Below are 21574 nucleotides of genomic sequence, written 5' to 3' on the forward strand. Positions count from 1 at the left end.
CATTTCACTGTAATGTCTACACCTGTTGTATTCGGCGCATGTGTCAAATAAAATTAGATTAGATTTGATTTGAAGAAGCAATCTCTTAATTTAAAAAAAGGGGGTGCTCTCTTTAAGAAACTAATGATGTCATTCACAAGAACCTGACTTTGTGATTATGGAATCTAGAGAATTCGTTTTTGGTGGCGAGGGAGACGAAGTGAATGAATAAAGTTTTTGGTGACAATCAGCTTTGAAATCAGCATATTTTGCGTTATGGTTTGCATATCACAAACAAAGTACTAGGGTAGTGAATTCTGCTATCAGCTAGCAAGCAGGAACGCTAGCAGGAAAGTTAGCCTAAAATTAAAGATGGAAGCTACCGGTATCGTCTTGTAAAGGTGTTCTAGCCTGTATGGGGTTAGGGTTAGGGTTAGGGTTACACATCCTAGTTGGAGGGGTGCTCTCATCGTATCTACCAGGGCTCTAACTCCTCTAGCTCCCCAATGAGACAGGGTGCAGGCCAGGCAGCAGGCTGTTAGCCTCCCCAATGAGACAGGGTGCAGGCCAGGCAGCAGGCTGTTAGCCAGCCCAATGAGACAGGGTGCAGGCCAGGCAGCAGGCTGTTAGCCTCCCCAATGAGACAGGGTGCAGGCCAGGCAGCAGGCTGTTAGCCTCCCCAATGAGACAGGGTGCAGGCCAGGCAGCAGGCTGTTAGCCTCCCCAATGAGACAGGGTGCAGGCCAGGCAGCAGGCTGTTAGCCTCCCCAATGAGACAGGGTGCAGGCCAGGCAGCAGGCTGTTAGCCAGCCCAATGAGACAGGGTGCAGGCCAGGCAGCAGGCTGTTAGCCTCCCCAATGAGACAGGGTGCAGGCCAGGCAGCAGGCTGTTAGCCTCCCCAATGAGACAGGGTGCAGGCCAGGCAGCAGGCTGTTAGCCAGCCCAATGAGACAGGGTGCAGGCCAGGCAGCAGGCTGTTAGCCAGCCCAATGAGACAGGGTGCAGGCCAGGCAGCAGGCTGTTAGCCAGCCCAATGAGACAGGGTGCAGGCCAGGCAGCAGGCTGTTAGCCTCCCCAATGAGACAGGGTGCAGGCCAGGCAGCAGGCTGTTAGCCAGCCCAATGAGACAGGGTGCAGGCCAGGCAGCAGGCTGTTAGCCAGCCCAATGAGACAGGGTGCAGGCCAGGCAGCAGGCTGTTAGCCTCCCCAATGAGACAGGGTGCAGGCCAGGCAGCAGGCTGTTAGCCAGCCCAATGAGACAGGGTGCAGGCCAGGCAGCCCCCAATGAGACAGGGTGCAGGCCAGGCAGCAGGCTGTTAGCCAGCCCAATGAGACAGGGTGCAGGCCAGGCAGCAGGCTGTTAGCCAGCCCAATGAGACAGGGTGCAGGCCAGGCAGCAGGCTGTTAGCCTCCCCAATGAGACAGGGTGCAGGCCAGGCAGCAGGCTGTTAGCCTCCCCAATGAGACAGGGTGCAGGCCAGGCAGCAGGCTGTAAGCCTCCCCAATGAGACAGGGTGCAGGCCAGGCAGCAGGCTGTTAGCCTCCCCAATGAGACAGGGTGCAGGCCAGGCAGCAGGCTGTTAGCCAGCCCAATGAGACAGGGTGCAGGCCAGGCAGCAGGCTGTTAGCCTCCCCAATGAGACAGGGTGCAGGCCAGGCAGCAGGCTGTTAGCCTCCCCAATGAGACAGGGTGCAGGCCAGGCAGCAGGCTGTTAGCCTCCCCAATGAGACAGGGTGCAGGCCAGGCAGCAGGCTGTTAGCCTCCCCAATGAGACAGGGTGCAGGCCAGGCAGCAGGCTGTTAGCCAGCCCAATGAGACAGGGTGCAGGCCAGGCAGCAGGCTGTTAGCCTCCCCAATGAGACAGGGTGCAGGCCAGGCAGCAGGCTGTTAGCCTCCCCAATGAGACAGGGTGCAGGCCAGGCAGCAGGCTGTTAGCCAGCCCAATGAGACAGGGTGCAGGCCAGGCAGCAGGCTGTTAGCCTCCCCAATGAGACAGGGTGCAGGCCAGGCAGCAGGCTGTTAGCCTCCCCAATGAGACAGGGTGCAGGCCAGGCAGCAGGCTGTTAGCCAGCCCAATGAGACAGGGTGCAGGCCAGGCAGCAGGCTGTTAGCCTCCCCAATGAGACAGGGTGCAGGCCAGGCAGCAGGCTGTTAGCCTCCCCAATGAGACAGGGTGCAGGCCAGGCAGCAGGCTGTTAGCCTCCCCAATGAGACAGGGTGCAGGCCAGGCAGCAGGCTGTTAGCCTCCCCAATGAGACAGGGTGCAGGCCAGGCAGCAGGCTGTTAGCCTCCCCAATGAGACAGGGTGCAGGCCAGGCAGCAGGCTGTTAGCCAGCCCAATGAGACAGGGTGCAGGCCAGGCAGCAGGCTGTTAGCCAGCCCAATGAGACAGGGTGCAGGCCAGGCAGCAGGCTGTTAGCCTCCCCAATGAGACAGGGTGCAGGCCAGGCAGCAGGCTGTTAGCCAGCCCAATGAGACAGGGTGCAGGCCAGGCAGCAGGCTGTTAGCCTCCCCAATGAGACAGGGTGCAGGCCAGGCAGCAGGCTGTTAGCCTCCCCAATGAGACAGGGTGCAGGCCAGGCAGCAGGCTGTTAGCCTCCCCAATGAGGTAGGGTGCAGGCCAGGCAGCAGGCTGTTAGCCTCCCCAATGAGACAGGGTTCAGGCCAGGCAGCAGGCTGTTAGCCTCCCCAATGAGACAGGGTGCAGGCCAGGCAGCAGGCTGTTAGCCTCCCCAATGAGACAGGGTGCAGGTCAGGCAGCAGGCTGTTAGCCTCCCCAATGAGACAGGGTGCAGGCCAGGCAGCAGGCTGTTAGCCAGCCCAATGAGACAGGGTGCAGGCCAGGCAGCAGGCTGTTAGCCTCCCCAATGAGACAGGGTGCAGGCCAGGCAGCAGGCTGTTAGCCTCCCCAATGAGACAGGGTGCAGGCCAGGCAGCAGGCTGTTAGCCTCCCCAATGAGACAGGGTGCAGGCCAGGCAGCAGGCTGTTAGCCTCCCCAATGAGACAGGGTGCAGGCCAGGCAGCAGGCTGTTAGCCAGCCCAATGAGACAGGGTGCAGGCCAGGCAGCAGGCTGTTAGCCAGCCCAATTAGACAGGGTGCAGGCCAGGCAGCAGGCTGTTAGCCTCCCCAATGAGACAGGGTGCAGGCCAGGCAGCAGGCTGTTAGCCTCCCCAATGAGACAGGGTGCAGGCCAGGCAGCAGGCTGTTAGCCAGCCCAATGAGACAGGGTGCAGGCCAGGCAGCAGGCTGTTAGCCTCCCCAATGAGACAGGGTGCAGGCCAGGCAGCAGGCTGTTAGCCTCCCCAATGAGACAGGGTGCAGGCCAGGCAGCAGGCTGTTAGCATCCCCAATGAGACAGGGTGCAGGCGAGGCAGCAGGCTGTTAGCCTCCCCAATGAGACAGGGTGCAGGCCAGGCAGCAGGCTGTTAGCCAGCCCAATGAGACAGGGTGCAGGCCAGGCAGCAGGCTGTTAGCCTCCCCAATGAGACAGGGTGCAGGCCAGGCAGCAGGCTGTTAGCCTCCCCAATGAGACAGGGTGCAGGCCAGGCAGCAGGCTGTTAGCCTCCCCAATGAGACAGGGTGCAGGCCAGGCAGCAGGCTGTTAGCCAGCCCAATGAGACAGGGTGCAGGCCAGGCAGCAGGCTGTTAGCCAGCCCAATTAGACAGGGTGCAGGCCAGGCAGCAGGCTGTTAGCCTCCCCAATGAGACAGGGTGCAGGCCAGGCAGCAGGCTGTTAGCCTCCCCAATGAGACAGGGTGCAGGCCAGGCAGCAGGCTGTTAGCCAGCCCAATGAGACAGGGTGCAGGCCAGGCAGCAGGCTGTTAGCCTCCCCAATGAGACAGGGTGCAGGCCAGGCAGCAGGCTGTTAGCCTCCCCAATGAGACAGGGTGCAGGCCAGGCAGCAGGCTGTTAGCATCCCCAATGAGACAGGGTGCAGGCGAGGCAGCAGGCTGTTAGCCTCCCCAATGAGACAGGGTGCAGGCCAGGCAGCAGGCTGTTAGCCAGCCCAATGAGACAGGGTGCAGGCCAGGCAGCAGGCTGTTAGCCTCCCCAATGAGACAGGGTGCAGGCCAGGCAGCAGGCTGTTAGCCTCCCCAATGAGACAGGGTGCAGGCCAGGCAGCAGGCTGTTAGCCTCCCCAATGAGACAGGGTGCAGGCCAGGCAGCAGGCTGTTAGCCTCCCCAATGAGACAGGGTGCAGGCCAGGCAGCAGGCTGTTAGCCTCCCCAATGAGACAGGGTGCAGGCCAGGCAGCAGGCTGTTAGCCTCCCCAATGAGACAGGGTGCAGGCCAGGCAGCAGGCTGTTAGCCAGCCCAATTAGACAGGGTGCAGGCCAGGCAGCAGGCTGTTAGCCAGCCCAATGAGACAGGGTGCAGGCCAGGCAGCAGGCTGTTAGCCTCCCCAATGAGACAGGGTGCAGGCCAGGCAGCAGGCTGTTAGCCTCCCCAATGAGACAGGGTGCAGGCCAGGCAGCAGGCTGTTAGCCTCCCCAATGAGACAGGGTGCAGGCCAGGCAGCAGGCTGTTAGCCTCCCCAATGAGACAGGGTGCAGGCCAGGCAGCAGACTGTTAGCCAGCCCAATGAGACAGGGTGCAGGCCAGGCAGCAGGCTGTTAGCCTCCCCAATGAGACAGGGTGCAGGCCAGGCAGCAGGCTGTTAGCCTCCCCAATGAGACAGGGTGCAGGCCAGGCAGCAGGCTGTTAGCCTCCCCAATGAGACAGGGTGCAGGCCAGCCAGCAGGCTGTTAGCCAGCCCAATGAGACAGGGTGCAGGCCAGGCAGCAGGCTGTTAGCCAGCCCAATGAGACAGGGTGCAGGCCAGGCAGCAGGCTGTTAGCCTCCCCAATGAGACAGGGTGCAGGCCAGGCAGCAGGCTGTTAGCCAGCCCAATGAGACAGGGTGCAGGCCAGGCAGCAGGCTGTTAGCCTCCCCAATGAGACAGGGTGCAGGCCAGGCAGCAGGCTGTTAGCCTCCCCAATGAGACAGGGTGCAGGCCAGGCAGCAGGCTGTTAGCCAGCCCAATGAGACAGGGTGCAGGCCAGGCAGCAGGCTGTTAGCCTCCCCAATGAGACAGGGTGCAGGCCAGGCAGCAGGCTGTTAGCCTCCCCAATGAGACAGGGTGCAGGCCAGGCAGCAGGCTGTTAGCCTCCCCAATGAGACAGGGTGCAGGCCAGGCAGCAGGCTGTTAGCCTCCCCAATGAGACAGGGTGCAGGCCAGGCAGCAGGCTGTTAGCCTCCCCAATGAGACAGGGTGCAGGCCAGGCAGCAGGCTGTTAGCCAGCCCAATGAGACAGGGTGCAGGCCAGGCAGCAGGCTGTTAGCCAGCCCAATGAGACAGGGTGCAGGCCAGGCAGCAGGCTGTTAGCCTCCCCAATGAGACAGGGTGCAGGCCAGGCAGCAGGCTGTTAGCCAGCCCAATGAGACAGGGTGCAGGCCAGGCAGCAGGCTGTTAGCCTCCCCAATGAGACAGGGTGCAGGCCAGGCAGCAGGCTGTTAGCCTCCCCAATGAGACAGGGTGCAGGCCAGGCAGCAGGCTGTTAGCCTCCCCAATGAGGTAGGGTGCAGGCCAGGCAGCAGGCTGTTAGCCTCCCCAATGAGACAGGGTTCAGGCCAGGCAGCAGGCTGTTAGCCTCCCCAATGAGACAGGGTGCAGGCCAGGCAGCAGGCTGTTAGCCTCCCCAATGAGACAGGGTGCAGGTCAGGCAGCAGGCTGTTAGCCTCCCCAATGAGACAGGGTGCAGGCCAGGCAGCAGGCTGTTAGCCAGCCCAATGAGACAGGGTGCAGGCCAGGCAGCAGGCTGTTAGCCTCCCCAATGAGACAGGGTGCAGGCCAGGCAGCAGGCTGTTAGCCTCCCCAATGAGACAGGGTGCAGGCCAGGCAGCAGGCTGTTAGCCTCCCCAATGAGACAGGGTGCAGGCCAGGCAGCAGGCTGTTAGCCTCCCCAATGAGACAGGGTGCAGGCCAGGCAGCAGGCTGTTAGCCAGCCCAATGAGACAGGGTGCAGGCCAGGCAGCAGGCTGTTAGCCAGCCCAATTAGACAGGGTGCAGGCCAGGCAGCAGGCTGTTAGCCTCCCCAATGAGACAGGGTGCAGGCCAGGCAGCAGGCTGTTAGCCTCCCCAATGAGACAGGGTGCAGGCCAGGCAGCAGGCTGTTAGCCAGCCCAATGAGACAGGGTGCAGGCCAGGCAGCAGGCTGTTAGCCTCCCCAATGAGACAGGGTGCAGGCCAGGCAGCAGGCTGTTAGCCTCCCCAATGAGACAGGGTGCAGGCCAGGCAGCAGGCTGTTAGCATCCCCAATGAGACAGGGTGCAGGCCAGGCAGCAGGCTGTTAGCCTCCCCAATGAGACAGGGTGCAGGCCAGGCAGCAGGCTGTTAGCCAGCCCAATGAGACAGGGTGCAGGCCAGGCAGCAGGCTGTTAGCCTCCCCAATGAGACAGGGTGCAGGCCAGGCAGCAGGCTGTTAGCCTCCCCAATGAGACAGGGTGCAGGCCAGGCAGCAGGCTGTTAGCCTCCCCAATGAGATAGGGTGCAGGCCAGGCAGCAGGCTGTTAGCCTCCCCAATGAGACAGGGTGCAGGCCAGGCAGCAGGCTGTTAGCCTCCCCAATGAGACAGGGTGCAGGCCAGGCAGCAGGCTGTTAGCCTCCCCAATGAGACAGGGTGCAGGCCAGGCAGCAGGCTGTTAGCCTCCCCAATGAGACAGGGTGCAGGCCAGTCAGCAGGCTGTTAGCCAGCCCAATGAGACAGGGTGCAGGCCAGGCAGCAGGCTGTTAGCCTCCCCAATGAGACAGGGTGCAGGCCAGGCAGCAGGCTGTTAGCCTCCCCAATGAGACAGGGTGCAGGCCAGGCAGCAGGCTGTTAGCCTCCCCAATGAGACAGGGTGCAGGCCAGCCAGCAGGCTGTTAGCCAGCCCAATGAGACAGGGTGCAGGCCAGGCAGCAGGCTGTTAGCCAGCCCAATGAGACAGGGTGCAGGCCAGGCAGCAGGCTGTTAGCCTCCCCAATGAGACAGGGTGCAGGCCAGGCAGCAGGCTGTTAGCCAGCCCAATGAGACAGGGTGAAGGCCAGGCAGCAGGCTGTTAGTCAGCCCAATGAGACAGGGTGCAGGCCAGGCAGCAGGCTGTTAGCCTCCCCAATGAGACAGGGTGCAGGCCAGGCAGCAGGCTGTTAGCCTCCCCAATGAGACAGGGTGCAGGCCAGGCAGCAGGCTGTTAGCCTCCCCAATGAGACAGGGTGCAGGCCAGGCAGCAGGCTGTTAGCCAGCCCAATGAGACAGGGTGCAGGCCAGGCAGCAGGCTGTTAGCCTCCCCAATGAGACAGGGTGCAGGCCAGGCAGCAGGCTGTTAGCCTCCCCAATGAGACAGGGTGCAGGCCAGGCAGCAGGCTGTTAGCCAGCCCAATGAGACAGGGTGCAGGCCAGGCAGCAGGCTGTTAGCCTCCCCAATGAGACAGGGTGCAGGCCAGGCAGCAGGCTGTTAGCCTCCCCAATGAGACAGGGTGCAGGCCAGGCAGCAGGCTGTTAGCCTCCCCAATGAGACAGGGTGCAGGCCAGGCAGCAGGCTGTTAGCCTCCCCAATGAGACAGGGTGCAGGCCAGGCAGCAGGCTGTTAGCCTCCCCAATGAGACAGGGTGCAGGCCAAGCAGCAGGCTGTTAGCCTCCCCAATGAGACAGGGTGCAGGCCAGGCAGCAGGCTGTTAGCCTCCCCAATGAGACAGGGTGCAGGCCAGCAGCAGGCTGTTAGCCAGCCCAATGAGACAGGTGCAGGCCAGCAGCAGGCTGTTAGCCAGCCCAATGAGACAGGGTGCAGGCCAGGCAGCAGGCTGTTAGCCAGCCCAATGAGACAGGGTGCAGGCCAGGCAGCAGGCTGTTAGCCTCCCCAATGAGACAGGGTGCAGGCCAGGCAGCAGGCTGTTAGCCAGCCCAATGAGACAGGGTGCAGGCCAGGCAGCAGGCTGTTAGCCAGCCCAATGAGACAGGGTGCAGGCCAGGCAGCAGGCTGTTAGCCTCCCCAATGAGACAGGGTGCAGGCCAGGCAGCAGGCTGTTAGCCAGCCCAATGAGACAGGGTGCAGGCCAGGCAGCAGGCTGTTAGCCTCCCCAATGAGACAGGGTGCAGGCCAGGCAGCAGGCTGTTAGCCTCCCCAATGAGACAGGGTGCAGGCCAGGCAGCAGGCTGTTAGCCAGCCCAATGAGACAGGGTGCAGGCCAGGCAGCAGGCTGTTAGCCTCCCCAATGAGACAGGGTGCAGGCCAGGCAGCAGGCTGTTAGCCTCCCCAATGAGACAGGGTGCAGGCCAGGCAGCAGGCTGTTAGCCTCCCCAATGAGACAGGGTGCAGGCCAGGCAGCAGACTGTTAGCCAGCCCAATGAGACAGGGTGCAGGCCAGGCAGCAGGCTGTTAGCCTCCCCAATGAGACAGGGTGCAGGCCAGGCAGCAGGCTGTTAGCCTCCCCAATGAGACAGGGTGCAGGCCAGGCAGCAGGCTGTTAGCCTCCCCAATGAGACAGGGTGCAGGCCAGCCAGCAGGCTGTTAGCCAGCCCAATGAGACAGGGTGCAGGCCAGGCAGCAGGCTGTTAGCCAGCCCAATGAGACAGGGTGCAGGCCAGGCAGCAGGCTGTTAGCCTCCCCAATGAGACAGGGTGCAGGCCAGGCAGCAGGCTGTTAGCCAGCCCAATGAGACAGGGTGCAGGCCAGGCAGCAGGCTGTTAGCCTCCCCAATGAGACAGGGTGCAGGCCAGGCAGCAGGCTGTTAGCCTCCCCAATGAGACAGGGTGCAGGCCAGGCAGCAGGCTGTTAGCCAGCCCAATGAGACAGGGTGCAGGCCAGGCAGCAGGCTGTTAGCCTCCCCAATGAGACAGGGTGCAGGCCAGGCAGCAGGCTGTTAGCCTCCCCAATGAGACAGGGTGCAGGCCAGGCAGCAGGCTGTTAGCCTCCCCAATGAGACAGGGTGCAGGCCAGGCAGCAGGCTGTTAGCCTCCCCAATGAGACAGGGTGCAGGCCAGGCAGCAGGCTGTTAGCCTCCCCAATGAGACAGGGTGCAGGCCAGGCAGCAGGCTGTTAGCCAGCCCAATGAGACAGGGTGCAGGCCAGGCAGCAGGCTGTTAGCCAGCCCAATGAGACAGGGTGCAGGCCAGGCAGCAGGCTGTTAGCCTCCCCAATGAGACAGGGTGCAGGCCAGGCAGCAGGCTGTTAGCCAGCCCAATGAGACAGGGTGCAGGCCAGGCAGCAGGCTGTTAGCCTCCCCAATGAGACAGGGTGCAGGCCAGGCAGCAGGCTGTTAGCCTCCCCAATGAGACAGGGTGCAGGCCAGGCAGCAGGCTGTTAGCCTCCCCAATGAGGTAGGGTGCAGGCCAGGCAGCAGGCTGTTAGCCTCCCCAATGAGACAGGGTTCAGGCCAGGCAGCAGGCTGTTAGCCTCCCCAATGAGACAGGGTGCAGGCCAGGCAGCAGGCTGTTAGCCTCCCCAATGAGACAGGGTGCAGGTCAGGCAGCAGGCTGTTAGCCTCCCCAATGAGACAGGGTGCAGGCCAGGCAGCAGGCTGTTAGCCAGCCCAATGAGACAGGGTGCAGGCCAGGCAGCAGGCTGTTAGCCTCCCCAATGAGACAGGGTGCAGGCCAGGCAGCAGGCTGTTAGCCTCCCCAATGAGACAGGGTGCAGGCCAGGCAGCAGGCTGTTAGCCTCCCCAATGAGACAGGGTGCAGGCCAGGCAGCAGGCTGTTAGCCTCCCCAATGAGACAGGGTGCAGGCCAGGCAGCAGGCTGTTAGCCAGCCCAATGAGACAGGGTGCAGGCCAGGCAGCAGGCTGTTAGCCAGCCCAATTAGACAGGGTGCAGGCCAGGCAGCAGGCTGTTAGCCTCCCCAATGAGACAGGGTGCAGGCCAGGCAGCAGGCTGTTAGCCTCCCCAATGAGACAGGGTGCAGGCCAGGCAGCAGGCTGTTAGCCAGCCCAATGAGACAGGGTGCAGGCCAGGCAGCAGGCTGTTAGCCTCCCCAATGAGACAGGGTGCAGGCCAGGCAGCAGGCTGTTAGCCTCCCCAATGAGACAGGGTGCAGGCCAGGCAGCAGGCTGTTAGCATCCCCAATGAGACAGGGTGCAGGCCAGGCAGCAGGCTGTTAGCCTCCCCAATGAGACAGGGTGCAGGCCAGGCAGCAGGCTGTTAGCCAGCCCAATGAGACAGGGTGCAGGCCAGGCAGCAGGCTGTTAGCCTCCCCAATGAGACAGGGTGCAGGCCAGGCAGCAGGCTGTTAGCCTCCCCAATGAGACAGGGTGCAGGCCAGGCAGCAGGCTGTTAGCCTCCCCAATGAGATAGGGTGCAGGCCAGGCAGCAGGCTGTTAGCCTCCCCAATGAGACAGGGTGCAGGCCAGGCAGCAGGCTGTTAGCCTCCCCAATGAGACAGGGTGCAGGCCAGGCAGCAGGCTGTTAGCCTCCCCAATGAGACAGGGTGCAGGCCAGGCAGCAGGCTGTTAGCCTCCCCAATGAGACAGGGTGCAGGCCAGTCAGCAGGCTGTTAGCCAGCCCAATGAGACAGGGTGCAGGCCAGGCAGCAGGCTGTTAGCCTCCCCAATGAGACAGGGTGCAGGCCAGGCAGCAGGCTGTTAGCCTCCCCAATGAGACAGGGTGCAGGCCAGGCAGCAGGCTGTTAGCCTCCCCAATGAGACAGGGTGCAGGCCAGCCAGCAGGCTGTTAGCCAGCCCAATGAGACAGGGTGCAGGCCAGGCAGCAGGCTGTTAGCCAGCCCAATGAGACAGGGTGCAGGCCAGGCAGCAGGCTGTTAGCCAGCCCAATGAGACAGGGTGCAGGCCAGGCAGCAGGCTGTTAGCCTCCCCAATGAGACAGGGTGCAGGCCAGGCAGCAGGCTGTTAGCCAGCCCAATGAGACAGGGTGCAGGCCAGGCAGCAGGCTGTTAGCCTCCCCAATGAGACAGGGTGCAGGCCAGGCAGCAGGCTGTTAGCCTCCCCAATGAGACAGGGTGCAGGCCAGGCAGCAGGCTGTTAGCCAGCCCAATGAGACAGGGTGCAGGCCAGGCAGCAGGCTGTTAGCCTCCCCAATGAGACAGGGTGCAGGCCAGGCAGCAGGCTGTTAGCCTCCCCAATGAGACAGGGTGCAGGCCAGGCAGCAGGCTGTTAGCCTCCCCAATGAGACAGGGTGCAGGCCAGGCAGCAGGCTGTTAGCCTCCCCAATGAGACAGGGTGCAGGCCAGGCAGCAGGCTGTTAGCCAGCCCAATGAGACAGGGTGCAGGCCAGGCAGCAGGCTGTTAGCCTCCCCAATGAGACAGGGTGCAGGCCAGGCAGCAGGCTGTTAGCCTCCCCAATGAGACAGGGTGCAGGCCAGGCAGCAGGCTGTTAGCCTCCCCAATGAGACAGGGTGCAGGCCAGGCAGCAGGCTGTTAGCCTTCCCAATGAGACAGGGTGCAGGCCAGGCAGCAGGCTGTTAGCCTCCCCAATGAGACAGGGTGCAGGCCAGGCAGCAGGCTGTTAGCCAGCCCAATGAGACAGGGTGCAGGCCAGGCAGCAGGCTGTTAGCCTCCCCAATGAGACAGGGTGCAGGCCAGGCAGCAGGCTGTTAGCCTCCCCAATGAGACAGGGTGCAGGCCAGGCAGCAGGCTGTTAGCCTCCCCAATGAGACAGGGTGCAGGCCAGGCAGCAGGCTGTTAGCCTCCCCAATGAGACAGGGTGCAGGCCAGGCAGCAGGCTGTTAGCCAGCCCAATGAGACAGGGTGCAGGCCAGGCAGCAGGCTGTTAGCCAGCCCAATGAGACAGGGTGCAGGCCAGCAGCAGGCTGTTAGCCAGCCCAATGAGACAGGGTGCAGGCCAGGCAGCAGGCTGTTAGCCAGCCCAATGAGACAGGGTGCAGGCCAGGCAGCAGGCTGTTAGCCTCCCCAATGAGACAGGGTGCAGGCCAGGCAGCAGGCTGTTAGCCAGCCCAATGAGACAGGGTGCAGGCCAGGCAGCAGGCTGTTAGCCTCCCCAATGAGACAGGGTGCAGGCCAGGCAGCAGGCTGTTAGCCAGCCCAATGAGACAGGGTGCAGGCCAGGCAGCAGGCTGTTAGCCAGCCCAATGAGACAGGGTGCAGGCCAGGCAGCAGGCTGTTAGCCAGCCCAATGAGACAGGGTGCAGGCCAGGCAGCAGGCTGTTAGCCTCCCCAATGAGACAGGGTGCAGGCCAGGCAGCAGGCTGTTAGCCTCCCCAATGAGACAGGGTGCAGGCCAGGCAGCAGGCTGTTAGCCTCCCCAATGAGACAGGGTGCAGGCCAGGCAGCAGGCTGTTAGCCTCCCCAATGAGACAGGGTGCAGGCCAGGCAGCAGGCTGTTAGCCAGCCCAATGAGACAGGGTGCAGGCCAGGCAGCAGGCTGTTAGCCTCCCCAATGAGACAGGGTGCAGGCCAGGCAGCAGGCTGTTAGCCTCCCCAATGAGACAGGGTGCAGGCCAGGCAGCAGGCTGTTAGCCTCCCCAATGAGACAGGGTGCAGGCCAGGCAGCAGGCTGTTAGCCTTCCCAATGAGACAGGGTGCAGGCCAGGCAGCAGGCTGTTAGCCTCCCCAATGAGACAGGGTGCAGGCCAGGCAGCAGGCTGTTAGCCAGCCCAATGAGACAGGGTGCAGGCCAGGCAGCAGGCTGTTAGCCTCCCCAATGAGACAGGGTGCAGGCCAGGCAGCAGGCTGTTAGCCTCCCCAATGAGACAGGATGCAGGCCAGGCAGCAGGCTGTTAGCCTCCCCAATGAGACAGGGTGCAGGCCAGGCAGCAGGCTGTTAGCCTCCCCAATGAGACAGGGTGCAGGCCAGGCAGCAGGCTGTTAGCCAGCCCAATGAGACAGGGTGCAGGCCAGGCAGCAGGCTGTTAGCCAGCCCAATGAGACAGGGTGCAGGCCAGGCAGCAGGCTGTTAGCCTCCCCAATGAGACAGGGTGCAGGCCAGGCAGCAGGCTGTTAGCCTCCCCAATGAGACAGGGTGCAGGCCAGGCAGCAGGCTGTTAGCCTCCCCAATGAGACAGGGTGCAGGCCAGGCAGCAGGCTGTTAGCCTCCCCAATGAGACAGGGTGCAGGCCAGGCAGCAGGCTGTTAGCCAGCCCAATGAGACAGGGTGCAGGCCAGGCAGCAGGCTGTTAGCCAGCCCAATGAGACAGGGTGCAGGCCAGGCAGCAGGCTGTTAGCCTCCCCAATGAGACAGGGTGCAGGCCAGGCAGCAGGCTGTTAGCCAGCCCAATGAGACAGGGTGCAGGCCAGGCAGCAGGCTGTTAGCCAGCCCAATGAGACAGGGTGCAGGCCAGGCAGCAGGCTGTTAGCCAGCCCAATGAGACAGGGTGCAGGCCAGGCAGCAGGCTGTTAGCCTCCCCAATGAGACAGGGTGCAGGCCAGGCAGCAGGCTGTTAGCCTCCCCAATGAGACAGGGTGCAGGCCAGGCAGCAGGCTGTTAGCCAGCCCAATGAGACAGGGTGCAGGCCAGGCAGCAGGCTGTTAACCAGCCCAATGAGACAGGGTGCAGGCCAGGCAGCAGGCTGTTAGCCAGCCCAATGAGACAGGGTGCAGGCCAGGCAGCAGGCTGTTAGCCAGCCGGCCAGCTTAGTGGAGTCTGCCCCTAGCACAGTCAGTGTAGTCAGCTCAGCTTTCCCCATTGAGACCGTGTCTGTGCCTCGATCTAGGTTGAGCAAAACAATACATGGCGGTGTTCGCCTTCTCACTGGAATAAAGACCTCCTCCATTCATGTCATTATTGAAACAGATTGTGATATCTCACATCTCAAAATAGGGCTACTTAATGTTAGTAGTTGAGTAGGTATAGCAGTAGTTTGGGTATACTGTGCAACACGACAGTGTTGGCCCTGGTCTATATTGGGAACAGGAGGTCAGTTGGTACCTTTCAGGCCGATCTTGTTCTGGTCCATGGATTCTTTAGCTTCAGGAGGAATCATCCACTTCCCCCCCGGTCCCTTGATGGCTGTAACGTTCTTCTCCTCCCACTGGATAGGAGCCTGGGGGGGGGGAGAGAGAGAGAGAGAGAGCGAGAGAGAGAGAGAGAGAGAGAGAGAGAGAGAGAGAGAACTGAGAGCAAGGCCCAGACACTTACTACAGCATGTCATGGTCAGTATTAAGACAGAAATAGTCAAACATTGCTTCTTACTTTAGCTGCTTCAAATATCTTCATAACAGCAGCGGAGATCTCAGGACCGATCCCATCCCCCGGGATTAAAGTCACGGTCTGGATCTGTGAGAAGAAACGGAAACCCATTATGCTACTTCCAAGGACGTACAAATTGGCTTAGGTTATCTGTATACACAGGCCTACAACATTGTTCAAATAGACGGTTGTTGCCTCTCTGTAACACCTAGACAAGACAAACCATCCTGGGACAAAACGCTGTCCTGTAAAAGACACTCACACCCCTGGAGAAGGTTTTGGGTTGAGGGGTCTGGGTCTTCATGGCACCCATGACCCGTGACACCTACAGAAGGGGAAAGGGATAACAATCACAGTTACATCTTAGATACACAGTTCAAATACAAAGATGCTTGGTGGGTTAAATCAGTTAGCCTCTGTATTGAAGATAAACATGATAAAAACCATCTGGCATGGACTAATACAGTATATCTGATGTTATCTTGCAAACAGAAGGCTGTGGTGTAAATGACTTGGGAACATGGATCATGTTAGGGGACGTGCAGAGATGGAAGGAGGTTAGGGTTAGGGTTAGAGAGAGGATCTATGGAGACAGTTGGTTGGGTGGGAGAGGGACAGCAGATCTGTGAAGGACATTTTGCAATAGAGGGGCCACGTCACTTTGCACCAAGAAGCAGGGCATTCGTTTCCCTAAATAGGCTAGCTAGCTACATCCAGGTCATTTCAAAATCAACTTGTTTAGAAGTTGGCCTATACAATAGCAGTTGGCCGGTTAATCAAGGATGACAATAACTACAATAACTCCCCAATCAGATTAATAAGTGAACGGCTGTGCTACCTTGACATTTAAAAGCCAGGGGCCTGAGCATTGGGCCTGAGGGGGTCTCAGAAAACATTTACATTTCTTATCCAGAGCGACTTACAGTTTGTGAGTGCATTCATTTTCATACTGCCCCCCCGTGGGAAACGAACCCACAACCCTGGCGTTGCAAGCGCCATGCTCTACCCACTGAGCTACAGGGGATATACCAAGCCATACTGCTGCTCCCCATACTGAGGTGACCTTGTGGCCAGATTTGTACTGCAAATTGGAGCAAGCCAAGCCTACCCATCAATACTTAGCTAGCTAGCTATCAACAGAAGCAGTCCTCGCAAAATATCACATTTAGTAGCATTTATTTATAAAGAAAATGTCCATTGCAGATTCGCTTTTTGGGAACTGGCAAGCAAGTGTTAGCAAGTTAGCTAACTTTGCTAGGGCAAGCTAGCTAACATTAGCTAGGTATCAATGTAAAGCTTACTTCATGAGGCTTGGTAATGTTATTCTTGTCAGTGATCCGTAAACCCATTTTTTCCAGTAGGTTTAGTATCTGTAATGGGTTGTAAATGTAAGTAACGTTAGCTAGATAGTGCAAACTGACATTTAATCTCACTAGCTAGCAAGTCTCTACTTTACTTCTATTGGATGGTTAGCAAGCTAACTACCTAGCTAGCAAACTACATCACACAAATGCACTTTTCTGTGTGACGTTTAGTTAGCTAAAAGTTAGACAAGTTACTCGTTAGTATTGTTATACCGTTGACGTATTAGCTAGCCAGCTAGTTCTCTAACATGCTATCAAAAAGCAGTTTAGCCAGTTGGTGGCTAGCTGTCGGAGGCAGTGGTGAAGGGCATTAACGACGTGCCCCTGTCTTGTCTGACTTTCTCTCAGCCACTCGACATTACAATATGTTATAAATGATATAGCTGGCTAGATTGTATAGTTGGTACAAATCCCTGCTTCTCAAAATACCAACAACTTGGAGCTTACCGTTGACCTCCATGCTCCAGCCATCCTTTCTGTCTATTACGCACTATAGTGGTGCTGCCTGCCTACACTGGCAAGCAGAGCATCACCTTCAACTGTTACAGAATACTGTTTTTCAAACAGGAGGCTACATATTGGTTTACAGTAAGTGGACACATTGTAATGCAATGCAATATGTATTCCACTTATTTAATGTAGCCAATAATGATGGACTATTGTATTATTATATTGTATCTAATGTATCCCATCTCACTCCAACCAATGTCTTTCAAGTTCAGTGTCCAGCTGGATCCCAACTCAATAATGTTCTTCAATCTGGCAACATGGGACATGTAAGGGCATCACTAGGTAAGGCCTATTTAACTGCCGTCAATGCATTTTCTACACACATAGGCCTCAATTATACACTGTACATGCCATTGAATATTGAGATAATTGTCATTTTATTCTTATAAAAATAACAAGGGTATGAAAATTGAGAAACACCAGTATTCACCACAAGAGGGACAACTCAAATCAAATCAAAATGTATTGGTCACATGTGCCGAATAGAACAGGTGCAGACATTACAGTGAAATGCTTACTTACAGCCCTTAACCAACAGTGCATTTATTTTAAATAAAAAAGTAGAATAAAACAACAAAAAAGTGTTGAGAAAAAAAGAGCAGAAGTAAAATAAAATAACAGTAGGGAGGCTATATATACAGGGGGGTACCGGTGCAGAGTCAATGTGCGGGGGAACCGGTTAGTTGAGGTAGTTGAAGTAATATGTACATGTGGGTAGAGTTAAAGTGACTATTCATAAATAATTAACAGAGTAGCAGCAGCATAAAAAGATGGGGTGGGGGGGCAGTGCAAATAGTCCGGGTAGCCATGATTAGCTGTTCAGGAGTCTTATGGCTTGGGGGTAGAAGATGTTGAGAAGTATTTTGGACCTAGACTTGGCACTCCGGTACCGCTTGCCGTGCGGTAGCAGAGAGAACAGTCTATGACTAGGGTGGCTGGAGTCTTTGAGAATTTTGAGGGCCTTCCTCTGACACCGCCTGGTATAGAGGTTCTGGATGGCAGGAAGCTTGGCCCCAGTGATGTACTGGGCCGTACGCACTACCCTCTGTAGTGCCTTGCGGTCAGTGCAATAGAGATTGCATCATCTGTGGATCTGTTGGGGCGGTATGCAAATTGGAGTGGGTCTAGGGTTTCTGGGATAATGGTGTTGATGTGAGCCATGACCAGCCTTTCAAAGCACTTCATGGCTACAGACATCAGTGCTACGGGTCAGTAGTCATTTAGGCAGGTTATCTTAGAGTCCTTGGGCACGGGGACTATGGTGGTCTGCTTGAAACATGTTGGTATTACAGACTCAGTCAGGGACATGTTGAAAATGTCAGTGAAGACACTTGCCAGTTGGTCAGCACATGCTCGGAATACACGTCCTGGTAATCCGTCTGGCCCTGCGGCCTTGTGAATGTTGACCTGCTTAAAAGTCTAACTCACATCGGCTACGGAGAGCGTGATCACATAGTCATCCGGAACAGCTGGTGCTCTCATGCATGCTTCAGTGTTGCTTGCCTCGAAGCGAGCATAGAAGTGGTTTAGCTCGTCTGGAAGTCTTGTGTCACTGGGCAGCTCGCGGCTGTGCTTCCCTTTGTAGTCTGTAATAGTTTTTAAGCCCTGCCACATCCGACAAGCGTCAGAGCCGGTGTAGTACGATTCAATCTTAGTCCTGTATTGACTCGTTGCCTGTTTGATGGTTCGTCGGAGGGCATAGCGGGATTTCTTATAAGCATCCGGGTTAGAGTCCCGCTCCTTGAAAGCGGCAGCTCTACCCTTTAGCTTAGTGCAGATGTTTCCTGTAATCCATGGCTTCTTGTTGGGGTATGTACGTACGGTCACTGTGGGGACGACATCATCGATGCACTTATTGATGAAGCCAGTGTTTGATGTGGTGTACTCCTCAATGCTATCAGAAGAATCCCGGAACATATTCCAGTCTGTGCTAGCAAAACAGTCCTGTAGCTTAGCATCTGCATGATTTGACCACTTCCTTATTCACCGAGTCACTGGTGCTTCCTGCTTTAGTTTTTACTTATAAGCAGGAATCAGGAGGATAGAGTTATGGTCAGATTTGCCAAATGGAGGACGAGGGAGAGCTTTGTATGCGTCTCTGTGTGTGGAGTAAAGGTGGTCTAGAGTTTTTTTTCCTCTGGTTGCACATTTAACATGCTGGTAGAAATTAGGTAGAACGGATTTAAGTTTCCCTGCATTAAAGTCCCCGGCCACTACATTTACATTTACATTTAGCAGACGCTCTTATCCAGAGCGACTTACAAATTGGTGCATTCACCTTATAGCCAGTGGGATAACCACTTTACAATAAAAACTAATATATATATAAAAATGTTTTGGGGGTGGGGTAAGGGGGGAGGGGGGGGGGGGTAGAAGGATTACTTATCCTATCCCAGGTGTTCCTTAAAGAGGTAGGGTTTCAAATGTCTCCGGAAGGTAGTGAGTGACTCCGCTGTCCTGGCGTCGTGAGGGAGCTTGTTCCACCATTGGGGTGCCAGAGCAGCGAACAGTTTTGACTGGGCTGAGCGGGAACTATGCTTCCGCAGAGGTAGGGGAGCTAGCAGGCCAGAGGTGGATGAACGTAGTGCCCTCGTTTGGGTGTAGGGACTGATCAGAGCCTGAAGGTAAGGAGGTGCCGTTCCCCTCACAGCTCCGTAGGCAAGCACCATGGTGTTGTAGCAGATGCGAGCTTCAACTGGAAGCCAGTGGAGTGTGCGGAGGAGCGGGGTGACATGAGAGAACTTGGGAAGGTTGAACACCAGACGGGCTGCAGCGTTCTGGATGAGTTGTAGGGGTTTAATGGCACAGGCAGGGAGCCCAGCCAACAGCGAGTTGCAGTAATCCAGAAGGGAGATGACAAGTGCCGGTACAGGAGCGCTGCCTCTGGATGAGCGTTTTCCTGTTGACTTATGGCCTTATACAGCTCATTCAGTGCAATCTTAATGCCAGCATTGGTTTGTGGTGGTAAATAGACAGCTATGAAAAATATAGATGAAAACTCTCTTGGTAAATAGTGTTGTCTACAGCTTATCATAAGATACTCTACCTCAGGCGAGCAAAACCTTGAGACTTCCTTAGTATTTGATTTTGTGCACCAGCTGTTGTTTACAAATATACACAGACCGCCACCCCTTGTCTTACCGGAGTCAGCCGTTCTATCCTGCCGATGTAGCGTATAGCCCGCTAGCTGTATGTTGTCCATGTCGTCGTTCAGCCACGACTCGGTGAAACATAAGATATTACAGTTTTTAATGTCCCGTTGGTAGGATAAGCTTGATCTTAGGTAATCTAATTTGTTCTCCAATGATTGAAGATTGGCTAATAGGATTGATGGAAGAGGCAGTTTACTCGCTCGCCGTTGGATCCTTACAAGGCACCCCGACCTACGTCCACGATATCTCTGTCTCTTTCTCATGCGAATGACAGGGATTTGGGCCTTGTCGGGTGTCTGTAGGATATCCTTCGCGGCCGCCTCGTTGAAGAAAAAATCTTCGTCCAATACGAGGTGAGTAATCGCTGTCCTGATATCCAGAAGCTCTTTTTAGTTATAAGAGACGATGGCAGAAACATTATGTACAAAATAAATTACAAATAACGCGGAAAAACACACATAATAGTACAATTGGTTAGAGGGCTGTAAAACGGCAGCCATCTTCTCCTGAGCTAGTTAATCAGCATGCTGTAGCATCTAGCTGTGTGTGTGTGACAAGCTGACCTGTGAGTCAATCCCCAACAACAGCATCAATAAAAGGTCTGGAACAAAACCAGCAGTTATATTTGTTTATTAGTCATTTTAATAACAGATATAGTTTATTTTTCATGTACTGCCATTGTTGACCTTATTAATGGTATCAAAACAAGTAGAAACAACTCAATGAAACCAAGTAGCGCACACTTTAATTCATTACATAAGCAGCACTCCCAGTGTCAGCATAATAAAACATGGGACAAACCCTTCCCCATCAATGATCAAGACGCAGTGCAATATGGAAAAGCTTTGATAATGTCGCTAGGTTTACAATATGTCCAAATGCTCTAGTAATAAGTGACTAAGTTGTATTGTAATAGCAGCATGACTCAGCATCACCAACGCACCGCACTGGGCATAGAGAGCTCAGCATCACCACCGCACCGCACTGGGCATAGAGAGCACAGTAAACACCTAGTGGCACCTGAGTGCTGTCAGTATGGATCCACGTCTGAACCCACGTCAGGTGGCGTCACTCCTACGCAACGCTCGTCCCTCAACAGATGATAGGCGGAATCGTCACGCTATCTGACGTAAGACAATTGGTCTGAACCCACAGAGTTGGTTGGATCTGGAGCCTGTAGGCTACACAGGACTCAGGTTGGTAAGAAGTCTCTTCACAGGACTCAGGGGTAGTGGTCTGTAGCCTCCAGGCTAGCCTGTACCCTCTGTAGGCTCCACAGGACTCAGGGGTAGTGGCATGTAGCCTCCAGGCTAGCCTGTACCCTCTGTAGGCTCCACAGGACTCAGGGTAGTGGTCTGTAGCCTCCAGGCTAGCCTGTACCCTCTGTAGGCTCCACAGGACTCAGGGGTAGTGGTATGTAGCCTCCAGGCTAGCCTGTACCCTCTGTAGGCTCCACAGGACTCAGGGGTAGTGGTATGTAGCCTCCAGGCTAGCCTGTACCCTCTGTAGGCTACACAGGACTCAGGGGTAGTGGTATGTAGCCTCCAGGCTAGCCTGTACCCTCTGTAGGCTCCACAGGACTCAGGGGTAGTTAGGCTCCACAGGACTCAGGGGTAGTGGTCTGTAGCCTCCAGGCTAGCCTGTACCCTCTGTAGGCTACACAGGACTCAGGGGTAGTGGTATGTAGCCTCCAGGCTAGCCTGTACCCTCTGTAGGCTCCACAGGACTCAGGGTAGTGGTCTGTAGCCTCCAGGCTAGCCTGTACCCTCTGTAGGCTCCACAGGACTCAGGGGTAGTGGTCTGTAGCCTCCAGGCTAGCCTGTACCCTCTGTAGGCTCCACAGGACTCAGGGGTAGTGGTCTGTAGCCTCCAGGCTAGCCTGTACCCTCTGTAGGCTCCACAGGACTCAGGGGTAGTGGTATGTAGCCTCCAGGCTAGCCTGTACCCTCTGTAGGCTCCACAGGACTCAGGGGTAGTGGTCTGTAGCCTCCAGGCTAGCCTGTACCCTCTGTAGGCTCCACAGGACTCAGGGGTAGTGGTATGTAGCCTCCAGGCTAGCCTGTACCCTCTGTAGGCTCCACAGGACTCAGGGGTAGTGGTCTGTAGCCTCCAGGCTAGCCTGTACCCTCTGTAGGCTCCACAGGACTCAGGGGTAGTGGTATGTAGCCTCCAGGCTAGCCTGTACCCTCTGTAGGCTCCACAGGACTCAGTAGGTAGACTCAAGGGTTTAGAAGGCTCGATGTTGCCTACACAAGACAAGACTCAAGGGTTTAGAAGGCTCGATGTTGCCTACACAAGACAAGACTAAGGGTTTAGAAGGCTCGATGTTGCCTACACAAGACAAGACTAAGGGTTTAGAAGGCTCAATGTTGCCTACACAAGACAAGACTAAGGGTTTAGAAGGCTCGATGTATGCTACACAAGACAAGACTAAGGGTTTAGAAGGCTCGA

General features: G+C 56.8%; 1 protein-coding gene across 1 annotated transcript in view; it reads right to left on the reverse strand.

The window, feature by feature from the left end:
• Positions 1-16225, reverse strand: part of LOC311134410 (isocitrate dehydrogenase [NAD] subunit alpha, mitochondrial-like) — a gene marked incomplete at its 3' end in the record, with an annotated part of 32965 nt that extends 16740 nt beyond the window's left edge. Inside the window, exons 1-5 of the mRNA XM_084168086.1 lie at positions 15909-16225; positions 15399-15467; positions 14360-14422; positions 14101-14184; positions 13837-13951 (exon numbers count right to left, since the gene is read on the reverse strand). Of these exons, the coding sequence (XP_084024212.1) occupies positions 13837-13951; positions 14101-14184; positions 14360-14422; positions 15399-15467; positions 15909-15932 (355 nt within the window). The 5' untranslated portion in view covers positions 15933-16225. The remainder of the gene's footprint in view (positions 1-13836; positions 13952-14100; positions 14185-14359; positions 14423-15398; positions 15468-15908) is intronic.
• Positions 16226-21574: the final 5349 nt, after the last annotated feature.

Source organism: Coregonus lavaretus (assembly GCF_964263955.1).
Source record: "Coregonus lavaretus genome assembly, chromosome: 9".
Classification (NCBI taxonomy): domain Eukaryota; kingdom Metazoa; phylum Chordata; class Actinopteri; order Salmoniformes; family Salmonidae; genus Coregonus; species Coregonus lavaretus.